The 13,786-nt window shown below is 39.4% G+C and overlaps 1 protein-coding gene across 6 annotated transcripts in view; it reads left to right on the forward strand.

The window, feature by feature from the left end:
- LOC115223170 (microtubule-actin cross-linking factor 1) overlaps positions 1-13,786 on the forward strand; it is a 342,500-nt gene that overhangs the window by 80,666 nt on the left and 248,048 nt on the right. For all 6 annotated transcript variants that reach the window (XM_036512282.1, XM_036512283.1, XM_036512278.1 and 3 more), the window contains exons 3-4: positions 6,837-6,884; positions 9,019-9,090. In XM_036512282.1, coding sequence (XP_036368175.1) covers positions 6,837-6,884; positions 9,019-9,090 — 120 coding nt within the window. The remainder of the gene's footprint in view (positions 1-6,836; positions 6,885-9,018; positions 9,091-13,786) is intronic.

Below are 13,786 nucleotides of genomic sequence, written 5' to 3' on the forward strand. Positions count from 1 at the left end.
GTACTCATAAGTGGGCTGGTTACACCCACTGGCATAGGCCATGGGTTATGGTCTTGCTAGGCTTGTCGGGTCTTCTCAAGCACAGCATATTTCCAAAGGTCTCGGTCATTAGTTATTGCCTTTGTAAGGCCTAATGTTCGGAGGTCATGCTTCACCACCTCATCCCAGGTCTTCCTGGGTCTACAGGTTACGTGTATGTATTTATATTTGAGTGTACATAAGTGTGTATATGTGCATGTGTGTCAGTGTTTGTGTGTGCATATTTAGAACTGAAGAAGAGGAAGGTTGAGGGAAATGCTGGAAAGAGGGAGAGAGAGAAGTGGGGGTTGTAGCTCAAGACATGGTGACAATGTGACAAAACAATGAGCAGACAATAACAATGCACAACCATGACCAAATGAAGTGATCAGCCAACATAACGACATAAGGGGACCAACAAACGAGAGGCAAAACATATCATTACCTCGAGCATCTTCTGTTTCAGCGTCATAGTTGCATCCTCATCATCATCATCATCGTTTAACGTCTACTTTCCATGCTAGCTTGGGTTGGACGATTTGACTGAGGGCTGGCGAACCAGCATCCAGCATCCCCATCAAGCCCTCAGCCCCCCCTCTTATCAAACAGCCTCACCCAACACATTTCTTTCACCATTGCTCTCTCGGTCCTATTGCCATCTCCCTCTCTCTCCATCAAACACCATGTCTCACTCCCATACAGCATTGTATAACTCTCACACAACTCCTATAAGACCTTTCCTAAATATGGGTGGTCAATCAAATTGATACACTCATCAATGTTATCCAGTGGTTGTCTTATGAGATGTGACATCGATCGTTGTTTGTTACTGAAAGAAAGCCGGTTCACACTACAAACATTCACATACTTCCCTTGTACATGCACACACACACACACACACACACACACACGCACATACATATACACACACACACACATACTCATAGAGTTGAAACGCTGCTTGATTTTTCTTTCCAGCGTTGAATATTCACCATCCCACTTCCATTGTGTGGACACACACACACACACACACACACACACACATACACACACACAAACACACACACAAACACACAAACCTCCTTTTTACATACACACACACATATACTCACACAGAGTTGAAACATTCCCACTACCATTTTGCCATCATCCCTTCCTTCCTCATTCATGTTGTGACGAAGAAAAACACAAGAGTAATATTATAGTAAGAAGACCTAAAAAGAACAAAAACAAAAATAAATAAAGCAAAAGGCAAAAAATAAAATGGAGAACAAAGCAAAAACAACCTTTGACTGTGATATTGTTTTGGGCGTTTTTTTTTCTCTTTCAGCTAAAAAACCAAAAAATGACCGAATTGTTGATTAAAATGTTTCATCATGCCTGGGACAGTTTTGACAATCAATTGAGAAGATAAACAATTAGTATTGCTTCGTTTGACGACTTGTCTCCATAGATAATGAATGTTGGGTGTATACGTATTTAGTGTGGAGAAACCAGTTTTTTTTTTATCATTGCTACTGATTGCTTTTATCAGTTATGTACGAGACCCACGGCAGTTATGGGTCGGAATGTTTCAACCAGGGTGGCGGGTGGTTGCCCATGAGTTTTATTACCATTGCACACCAACCACTGTGGTGGAATTTGATCTCTCTGAGATTTGCAGTTATTGGTTCCACCCACTTTTACTGACTCTGTCATCATCATCATCAATCATCATCAATCACCATCATCATCATCAATCATCACCCATCATCATCATCATCATCCATCATCAATCATCATCATCATCATCAATCATCATCAATCATCATCATCATCGTCATCATCATTGCCGCTATCGTTATCCTTGTGATCGTCATCATCTTCATCATTGATGTTATTGTTCTCCTCCTCTTCATTGTCATCATCATCAAGATTATCGTCACCATCGTCGTCATTGCCATTATCACTGTCATCATTGTCATCATCATCATCATCGTTATGATCATTATCATTGTTATCATCATCTTCATCATTGATGTCATTGTCCTCCTCCTCTTCATTGTCATCATCATCACCATTATTGTTACTATCATCATCATTGTCATCATTATCATCATTTTCGTAATTATCAGTTGTTGTCATTGTTGCCATCATCACCATCACCTCTGTGAGGCCCAACGTTCGAAGGTGATGCTTCACCAGAAGTGCTTATATACATACAGACGCTGAATTGGGATCTTGGGGAGAGAATGCATCTCCTTAATTCAGACACTACAAATGATCACCATCATTGCCATTGTTGTCGTTATCATTGTCATCATTATCATTATCACATATATACATACATATTCACATATATACACATACGTACACAGACATACTTACATACACATATACATACATACATACATACACATGCGTGCATACATACATACACACACAACACATATGTACTCACATACATACTCACATACACACACAAGCTTCTTTTCAGTTTCCATCTACCAAAACCACTTGCAAGGTTTTGGTCATCCCAACGGATATAATAGGGGACACTTGGCCCAAGATGCTGCCCTTGTGGCACTGAACCCAAGACCCCTTGCAACCTGAAATAGATTACAGAAATAACTTTATGTTGATGGTCCACCCAAATATTTAAATGACTAATGAATTCTGACCTTGACGATGGTAATCTTTAATCAACATTCATTAATAATTCATCATTCAAAAATGTCCTTTTATCTGGAATGTGACATATTTCAAGAATTTTTGGTCAAATGTTATCTTCACATTTTTAAAAATTTGTTTTAGTTATTTGATGGTGGTCATACTGGAGCCCTACCTTTAAGTGTTTCAGTTGATTATATCAAATAGGTGCGGGTACAGCTGTATGGTTAACAAGCTTACTTCTTAACTAAGCGGTTTTGGGTTCAGTCCCATTGCATGGCACCTTGGGCAAATACCTTCTATTATGGCCTCAGGCCTTCTATTAGGCCTCCCCTTGTGAGTGGATTTAGTTGATAAAAACTGAAAAACGGTGTCATTTGTGTGTGCGTGTGTGTATATATATATATATGTGTGTGTGTGTGTGTGTATGTATATACTCTTTTACTCTTTTACTTGTTTCAGTCATTTGACTGTGGCCATGCTGGAGCACCGCCTTTAGTCGAGCGAATCAACCCTGGGACTTATTCTTTGGAAGCCCAGTAATTATTCTATCGGTCTCTTGCCGAACTGCTAAGTGACGGGGACGTAAACACACCAGCATCGGTTGTCAAGCAATGCTAGGGGGACAAACACAGACACACAAACACACGCATACATATATATATACATATATACGACAGGCTTCTTTCAGTTTCTGTCTACCAAATCCACTCACAAGGCATTGGTCGGTCCGGAGCTATAGCAGAAGACACTTGCCCAAGATGCCACGCAGTGAGACTGAACCCGGAACCATGTGGTTGGTTAGCAAGCTACTTACCACACAGCCACTCCTGCGCCTGTAGTAGTTGAAAAAAATGGTGTCAACAAGAAGGTGTGTAGTTGGACAGTTACATATCGCTTGAGGAAACATAACTAGATCTCATAATGCAGGGAAACAGTTGCATAATCAAGTACCTGCACACCTGGGGAACTACGCTGCATCGAAGCAGTTGTAATGACTGAAAATAGATGTCCAACCATACTCCTTCTTGTTGACCGCAATTTTTTCAACTATCTATCCGCACACGATAGCTGCCCAAACGCAAACCTGGAAGTACGTATAATACTACTACTACTGGACAGCAGAGGGTAAAGCTGAAATTGGATGAGCTTTATACTGTACTCTACTACGTTCTTAATAGAATATACAATTACTATATATCTTTATATATAAAATTGAAGTTGTGTGTGTGAGACTCTGTCTCCTCCGATTTAGAATCCTAACTACTCCCACATTTTGCGGTGCAGTTTAACCAAAAGCGGGTATCTTATAGTTGTCGTTCATATCGAGCCCTTCTGGGTATTAGTGTGCGTCTACGATGAGTCTATGATTTAAAAAAAAATTTACCATCATTTTTCCGCATTTTTAATGATTTTTGCTCGGGTTATATAAGGGAAGTAACTCTCTAAAAATGCTTACATAGTTACTTCCCTTACAAACTCGAGCAACGCTGGACGATACTGCTAGTATATATATATATTATTTATATTAAGGGCATTACTATACATGGATGCCTCATGCTAGGAGGGACTCTTAATGTCAAAACTACCAAAATAAACACATTGTACTGAATACGAGGGAATGCAACTCTTGAAGTGAGCCTTTTAAAGACAGGATTCAGTTGCATATTTAAAGGGAATAATTAAAATATTTTTCCCTTATGAGGTTTTTCACGCTAACTACTTGATAAATTCTTATAAGATTTTATCCTATTTTAAAATTGTGTATATATATATATATATATATATATATATATATACAATTTAAAAATAGGATAAAATCTTTATAAGAATTTATCAAGTAGTTAGCATATATATATATATATATCATCATCATTTAATGTCCGTTTTTCATGCTAGCATGGGTTGGACGGTTCGACCGGGGTCTGGTAAGCCATGGAGGCTGTACCAGGCTCCAGTCTGGTTTGGCAGTGTTTCTACAGCTGGATGCCCTTCCTAACACCAACCACTCCACGAGTGTAGTGGGTGCTTTTTACATGTCACCGGCACAGGTGCCAGTGGAGGCTGGCAAACAGCCATGATCGGTTGGTGTTTTTACGTGTCACTGACACAGACGCCAGTCAGGGGGCGCTGGCATCTGCCATGTTTGGACGGTGCTTTTTACGTGTCACATTATTATCACCATCATCATTTAGCAGCTATTTTCCATGATGCGGTTTGACTGAAGCTGGGAAGCCGCACCAGGTTCCAATCTGTTTTGGCTTGGTTAGTATGGCTGGATGCCCTTCCTAATGCCAACCACTCCACAGAGTGTACTGGGTGTCTTTTATGTGCCACTGGCATGGGTGCCTTTTATGTGTCATCAGCTCAGGTGCTTTCTATGTGTTGTCAGCATGAGTGCCTGTATGTGTCACTGGCACAGGTGCCTCTTATGTGTCACCAGTATGGCTGCCTTTTACATGTCACCAGCTCAGGTGCCTTCTGTGTGCCACCGGCACAAGTGCATTTTACATGTCACTGGCACGTGTGCCGCATACATATCACCAGCACAGGTGCCTTTCACGTGTCACTGGCATGAGTGTGTTCTATATGTCACTGGCACAGATGCTATTTATGTGTCACCAGCATGGGTGCCTTTACGTTCCACTGGCATGGGTGCATACACACACACACACATGTGTATGTGTATGTATGTATGTATGTGTGTGTGAGTATGTATGTTCAGGGATAAATTAGTGTGTCACTCACCCCCCACTTGTCTCGATATTACATGGTAGTTATAAACAAGTTTCACCGTCATAGAAGTGAGGTTGTTTGCTTCCACCTGTCTGTGGGAAACATGTCTGACCATGGGGGAAACATTACCTTGTTTGGGAAAATAAAAAGGCAGGTGAGGGTTGGTGACAGGTAATTGCTTCTGGCTTGAGAAAATCTGCCTGGACAAATTCTGTCTGACCCATGAAAGCATGGAAAAGTGAACTTTAAAAATGATGATGATGATGATGATGGTAGTGGTGTGGTGGTGATGATGATGATGATGGTAGTGGTGTGGTAGTGATGATGATGGTAGTGGTGGTGATGACGACAATGATGGTAGCAATGGTGATGATGATGATTGTGATGATATAAATCATTATTGCCATCATCATTTTATATCCACTTTCCAGGCAAACACCATTTTGATGGATTGTCTCAGACGAGGCTATTATTTTGAGATGTTGCCCTCTTAGACAGGTTGTAGGATCATGCCTCAGTCTCAGGCTTCCTTTTTGGCATGATATCCATAGCTGGACGCCCTTCCCATCACCAGTTACTTCACAGAGTTTACTGGGTGTAGTTCAGTGTGGCACCCACACTAGAGAGGTTGTCATATCTTTGACAAGGCCAAAGAACATTCTCAACCCTCTGCTGTCTCCATCCTGTCACCAGCCCCTTTACAAAGTGTATCAGGTACAGTTTATTGTGGAACCAACCCTAGTGGTGTTGCCTTCCACCCTGTCAGACTAAAGGGCCCTCACTGCTTTATGCTGTTTGTTTGCTCAAAGCAACGTGACTGACAGTGTAAATGGCAGGCAGTGGTGATAGGAGAACCTTGGATGTGTGAGTGACTGCGAAGGGGACATGTCTATGATTGTGGAGGCTGTGTTAAGGAGAAGGTGAAGGGAGGGAGGGGTGGAGAGAAGGAGGGAAGGAAGAAGAGGAAGAATTTTGATTGTTATTATAGAAAGGGCAATTGTAGTTGGAGGTCTTCAGTACAGGTAGGGCTAGTGCTGTCCCTCTTTACGCAGGCAGCATGACTCGGTGAGGGGAGAGTGGCATTGTACAGTGGCTTGGAGAGATCCAGTTATCCAATGCTGGAATGGCAGTGAATGAGGGAGAGTCATATATATGAAAGGGGAAGAGAATGAGTGAAAGAAAGCTAGGGGAAAAGGAGAGGGTGGGAGTGAAAGGGGTGAGGGGGACAGAGAAAGAGAGAAAGATAGAGCAAATGAAAGGGAGAGTGAACAGGTGAGAGAGAGAAAGTGAAAGAGAGAGAAAGAGAGGTAAAGAGAAGGAGAGAGTGAGAGAGGGAGAGGGAGGGAGGTTATAAATGATTTCTGAAATAATGAATATTGTTTTTGAAATAATTCCATACTGAAGATTTATTTATTTATTTATTTTAATTTCAGAATGAAGATGTCAAAGAATCATTATCTTTCGAACATTTGGTACTTGAAGTAAGTTAATTAGCCATTTCTTAATTAACTATTTCATATCTTTATCATATAAGTGCAACTGCACCTTTCATCTAATTTCCTCTCTATCTCCAGCTTTTCCTTGATACCAGTCATCTTTCTTACTCCCCAGGACTATTTCACTTGATAACTATCAGTTGTTCTTATACTGTCCTCTCCACCCACATTTTACATTGATTACCTCACTCCCACTGAGCCACCAAATCATCTCTCTTTCTCCACCACCATACATTTCTCACTCTCCCCTCTCATCTTTCTCCTGTCTACTGTATTTTCATTACTATTCTGCTACTCTTCTCTCTTTTGCATCACTGCCCACCTCTCGACTTTTATCCACTCCATGTCATCTCTCTATTTCCCTCTCGTCCTTCTCCTATCTAGTGTAGTTTCAATACTATTCTGCTGTTCTTCACTCCCATCACTGGTTTCCCCTCAACCTTTATCCACTTCTCAACAAGTTTTTCATTCATTACATTCACCCCCTCACCCCTTCTCCATCTCTCACTCTACCATACCCTCTCATAACTGCTACCCACCCACACTTCTGGTTCTCTTACCCTCGTTCACTTCTACTCACTTCATACATTGAGGGTCAGTCCAAACACTATACGTTGAGGGTCAATCAATCACCATACGTTGAGGGTCAATCAATCACCATACATTGAGGGTCAACCAATCACCATACGTTGAGGGTCAACCAATCACCATACGTTGAGGGTCAACCAATCACCATACGTTGAGGGTCAACCAATCACCATACGTTGAGGGTCAACCAATCACCATACGTTGAGGGTCAACCAATCACCATATGTTGAGGGTCAATCAATCGCCATTATTCTTATCTTGTCCCAGCTGCAGCCCAAATCATCCTCATCCTCTTTTCTATAATGTGAGTAACGATGTATGATTGTTCCTCCACAACAAAAAATCCTTTTCTGCTCTGGCCCCCTTTTTCATCTTTTACCTTTTAACTTTTACTTGTTTCAGTCATTAGACTGGCCATGCTGGGGCACCAACTTGAAGCTGTCTCTGATCACTTCTTGTTCTATGATACCAATCCCAAAAACCTTCCATCAAAATTTCATGTTAATTCATGTTCTGTACATCAGCCTAATAATCCTTTCCACTAAAGGCACAAGGCCTGAAATTTTGGGGGAGAGTACTAGTTGATTACATCAACCCTAGTGCTTCACTGGTACTTAATTTATTGACCCTAAAAGGATGAAAGGCAAAGTTGACCTTGGTGGAATTTGAACTCAGAACACGAAGACTGACAAAATACCACCAGTGTGCTAATGATTCTGCCAGCTCATCACCTTAATAATAATAATAATAATAATAATAATAATAATAATAATAATCCTTTCTGCTAAAGGCACAAGGCCTGAAATTTGTGAGGAGGGGACTAGTTGATTATATCGACCCCCAGTGTTTCACTGGTACTTAATTTATCAACCCTGAAAAGATGAAAGGCATCGTTGACCTCTGCAGAATTTGAACCAATCTAAACATGACAAAGTTATTCCACTGAAATCTTCATGGTTTTCGAAATTGATTGAAATATAAGCAGTTTATTTCAATAGAAGTTGGATAATAAATGGTTTAAATGGAGATTTGGTTGATAAAATACATTACTTCCTTTTGGCACAGTTTCTATAGCTGTATACTCTTTCTGCCACTAAACCCTCTGCTCCGCAAAGGTTGTTTTTCCCTTCCACGTAGACCAAAGAGTTCTTCTCATCAATGTTGTTTCTGTGCATTCATTCACCAGTGACACCGTAGAGGGAATGGTTTGGTTCAATTTAATTAAAATATCTTAATTAAAATTAAGAGTCAAAACTATTGAAAAGGTTGCAAGATGCAACAAAAATTTTAGGAGAATAAAATTAAGAAAAAAGTGGAAATTTTACCGATGAGTGTGTTATATTATAAGGCACAAAAAGAAAATGGCTCTCCCCAGACACAACAGAATATGCTTCAACACACGAACTCAAATAAAGAACCTTGCAAACCAAATCCAAAAATGAAACTTAATTAAAATGTTTATAGAATAAGTTTATTGATATTTCTGTTTGTGGTTTTTTTTTTAAAGTGATCTTACCATTTTTCTTCACAGGACTATGCATTGCAAAAGCAGCGCTGTTTGGAAGAATCTCTTTATGTGTCGGATATTGAAAATATGCTTCAGGTAAGTTACTGCTCTCCTACTTTCAAATGAAGTATTTGTTGACAGAGATTGGAAACATGTGGTCCAAAATTTCATCTATATCAATGTTATATGAACACACATCTACAGATTCAATACTGGGACCCATCATCAGCTTTGTTTCCTGGGGTCACTGGTTGTTTTGGTTCTTACAGCACATGCCTTCATCGAGGCGACCCAACCTCAGTTGCTCTAGTTTGTGTCCAAGCAGCATCTTACTGATCTTATCAATCATATGTAATCAACCAGAGCCATCCAAATGCTTTCTCAAATGCTACAACATTGTTTTTGATGGTTCTTCTTCTCATTCGTGTGATGCTCACCTTGTTTGAGGGTTGGGGCAGGAAGAGCATCCAACTGTAGAAAATCTGCCTCAACAAGTTTTGTCCGACATGTATGTATATAAAACTAATTACATACACACATGTTATCTGTCTGTCTGTCTGTCTGTCTCTCTCTCTCTCTATATATATATACATATATATATATATATATATATATGTAAATAGATAGATATGTATATTTAAGTAATTGTGTATTGAAAGATATATATGTAGACTTACTGGATATCACGAGACTTAAATGCCTAATATATGCTTAAGCAACTTTTTAATGTATATTTGGCATTCTGCAAATGTGTAAGTTGAGAGCAAGATGTAGATATACTTTTATATATATATATATATATAATATATATATATATATGTAAATAGATAGATATGTATATTTAAGTAATTGTGTATTGAAAGATATATATGTAGACTTACTGGATATCACGAGACTTAAATGCCTAAATATATGCTTAAGCAACTTTTTAATGTATATTTGGCATTCTGCAAATGTGTAAGTTGAGAGCAAGATGTAGATATACTTTTATATATATATATATATATATTCTGACACTAATTTATTTTCTCTGATCAGCTATTAAGAAGACATTTTAGATCCTTATTTTGTAACACAATATTTTATATATATAATATATATATATGGAAAGCGGACGCTAAACGATGATGATCATTCATTCATGCATGCATACATACATACATACATACACACACACACACACACATATATACACACATACATACAAATGTATATATATATATACACACACACACACACATACATATATATAATATATATATTCATACATACATACAAATATATATATATATATATTTCTATATACATACATACATGCACACACAAACAAACATACATATGTATGTACACCACATCTTATGGCACTGTCTCTGGGTTCTTGACATAAATGCTTGGTGGAGAAAAATTAAATTTAATTACTTGTGCAATAAAAAAAATGTAAATCCCTAAAGTTTTTTTTGTATTTCAGAATGCATTAATTAGTAATAAAATGAGATATTTAACGATGAATGCTTTTGGTTGCAATGAGGAGAATATAAATATGTCTATACAATATAGTTTGTGAGTAATACATCATCATCATCATTACCATCATCATCATCATTAGCTTTGTTGTCATTATCATCATCATCATCGTCATCATCATCGTTAACATTACCAGCATCATCATTGTTGTCATCATCATCATCATCATCTTCATTGTGTTTGTTATCATTATTGCCAGTATTGTATTTCATCTGCCGCTACGTTCTGAGTTCAAATTCTGCTGAGGTCAACTTTGCCTTTCACCCTTTTGGGATTGATAAATTAAGTACCATTTGCAGACTGGGGTCAATCTAGCCGACAGGACCCCCTCCCCTCGAAATTTCAGGCATTGTGCCTATAGTAGAAAGAATTATTATCAATATCTTTGCATTGTGGTTGCATCATCATCATCATCATCAATTTACTGCTCAATTCCATGCATGCATGGCTTTGACGTGTTCCCATGGTCTGAGTAGCTCATATTCAGTGTTACCCTTGTCTTAGATGGCTTGCAGGACCATGCCTCTCCTGTATGTTTTCATTTGGTGTGGTTTCTATTGCTGGAGTACATTTTATCCTGGCACCTGCATCAAAGAGGTTGTCATGTCTCCAACACGACCAAAGAGCCCAGTCTATTCAATGTTGCCCTTGTTCATTCACCGGCCACTTTGCAGAATTTCCTGGGTGGATTTTACCATGGCACCTACATCAGAGAGGTTGCTTTGTATCCAGTAGTACCAAAAAGCCTTCTTTACTGTAAGTTTTTCCCATCTGTTTAAGTTGCAATAAAGATGACTACATATGCACACACGCATGCACACGCACACATGTGGCTGTGTGGTAAGAAGTTTGTTTTCCAACCCTGTGGTTCTTGGTTCACTCCAACTGCATTGGCACCTTGGGTGTTGTCTACTATAGTCAAAACCTTGTGAGTGGGTTTAATAGATGGAAACTGGCAGGATCTACATAGACAAACATTTCTTCGACTGTGCCTTTCTGAAGATGTGCCTTTACACCTGAAATATAAAGGTTTTTCAACTTGCATCTCTGCATTTGTTAGGAGCTTTCCTTGGTGTTAGGAAGGACATCTAGTTGTAGAAACCCTAACCCCAATACAGACATGGAACTCAGGCAGATCATCAGCTGACCAGTTCCTGTCAAACTGTCCAACCCATGTCAGCATGAAAAGCAGACATTAAATGATGATGATGTGGAGGCGCAATGGCCCAGTGGTTAGGGCAGCGGACTCGCGGTCATAGGATCGCGGTTTCGATTCCCAGACCGGGCGTTGTGAGTGTTTATTGAGCGAAAACACCTAAAAGCTCCACGAGGCTCCGGCAGGTGATGGTGGTGATCCCTGCTGTACTCTTTCACCACAACTTTCTCTCACTCTTACTTCCTGTTTCTGTTGTACCTGTATTTCAAGGGGCCGGCCTTGTCACTCTCTGTGTCATGCTGAATATCCCCGAGAACTACGTTAAGGGTGCACGTGTCTGTGGAGTGCTCAGCCACTTACACGTTAATTTCACGAGCAGGCTGTTCCGTTGATTCGGATCAACCGGAACCCTCATCGTCGTAACCGACGGAGTGCTTCCATCAAATGATGATGATGATGATGATGATAATGATCACATACACACACAGATAGGAAATCAGTTTTTAAAATAATCTTTCATTGGGTGGATATGGAACTGACTAAAAAAATATGGTAATATGTTTTTACAAGATAAGTGACAAAAAACAGTAAGTGAAAAGAGTTTAAAATTTAAATTATGCGGAAAATGTTCAAAGAGTGAAAAATAACTCATGAAAAATTATTCAAAATCATTATCATTTTAATATGCACTTTTATTGTGTGTGTGTCATAATAATAATAATAATAATAATAATAATATAAATCTCTTATAGGCGTAGGAGTGGCTGTGTGGTAAGTAGCTAGCTAACCAACTACATGGTTCCGGGTTCAGACCCACTGCGTGGCATCTTGGGCAAGTGTCTTCTGCTATAGCCCCGGGCCGACCAATGCCTTGTGAGTGGATTTGGTAGACGGAAACTGAAAGAAGCCTGTCGTATATATGTATATATATATATATATGTGTGTGTGTGTTTGTGTGTCTGTGTTTGTCCCCCTAGCATTGCATGACAACCGATGCTGGTGTGTTTACGTCCCCGTCACCTAGCGGTTCGGCAAAAGAGACCGATAGAATAAGTACTGGGCTTACAAAGAATAAGTCCCGGGGTCGATTTGCTCGACTAAAGGCGGTGCTCCAGCATGGCCACAGTCAAATGACTGAAATAAGTAAAAGAGTAAAGAGTAAAGAGTATATAAATGGCAAAATGTCTGTGTGTGTGTCCTTTATACAAATCCACAATTTTTCAGTTAGAGAGCTCGCACTTTCTATGGTCATTCAAAACCATCCAAGGGTGGTCGTTCACATCTTTACATTTCTCCAGTCACCCTGCAAAGCCATTAAAAAATCAATAGAAGTGACTTTTTTGTGAATTTTCTATCCAAAACCCAATCAAAATGCCCGAAACTTGATACGCCAATTGAATGCCAGCTAGCTGTATGTGATTGGTCAGAGATTTGGACAGTACTCACGTGTATGTGTGCACACACGCAGCTGTATATGCATGCACTAGCACTATGACCCGACGTTGCTGGGTCATATATATATATATATGTATGTGTGTGTATATGTTTGTGTGTGTGTGTTTGTCGCCCCAACATCGCTTAACAACCGATGGTGGTGTGTTTACGTTCCCGTAACTTAACAGTTCAGCAAAAGTGACCGATAGAATAAGTACTAGGCTTCTAAAGAATATGTCCTGGGGTCGATTTGCTCGACTAAAGGCGGTGCTCCAGCATGGCCACAGTCAAATGACTGAAACAAGTAAACGAGTAAAGAGTAATTTTCATTAGGTCCTGACTTTTGTTGTGTAATAATAATGACATTGATTGTTCAAAGTAATTGCCTTTAATTAGTGGGTCTTTAGAATTTTGGAAAATGTTACTCGTGTTAGTCTTCATTGATTCTATCTCATTTTTGATTCCTACCCGATATGCTTTTACAAAGACAGAGTCCCCTTCCACCCACCTAATTTTGGGTGTTTTCACACACACACACACACATGCACATATTGTAACCTGTTATTGCTATTTCAATTATGCGAACCACATTTAAAGTTTATTTTCTTTTCTGTTGATTTGTTTATTAAATGAAGAGAAATTGATAAACGCTCGGCAGGCAAATGTTTTCTCAGCTTT

Source organism: Octopus sinensis, linkage group LG22, assembly GCF_006345805.1.
Source record: "Octopus sinensis linkage group LG22, ASM634580v1, whole genome shotgun sequence".
Lineage (NCBI taxonomy): Eukaryota > Metazoa > Mollusca > Cephalopoda > Octopoda > Octopodidae > Octopus > Octopus sinensis.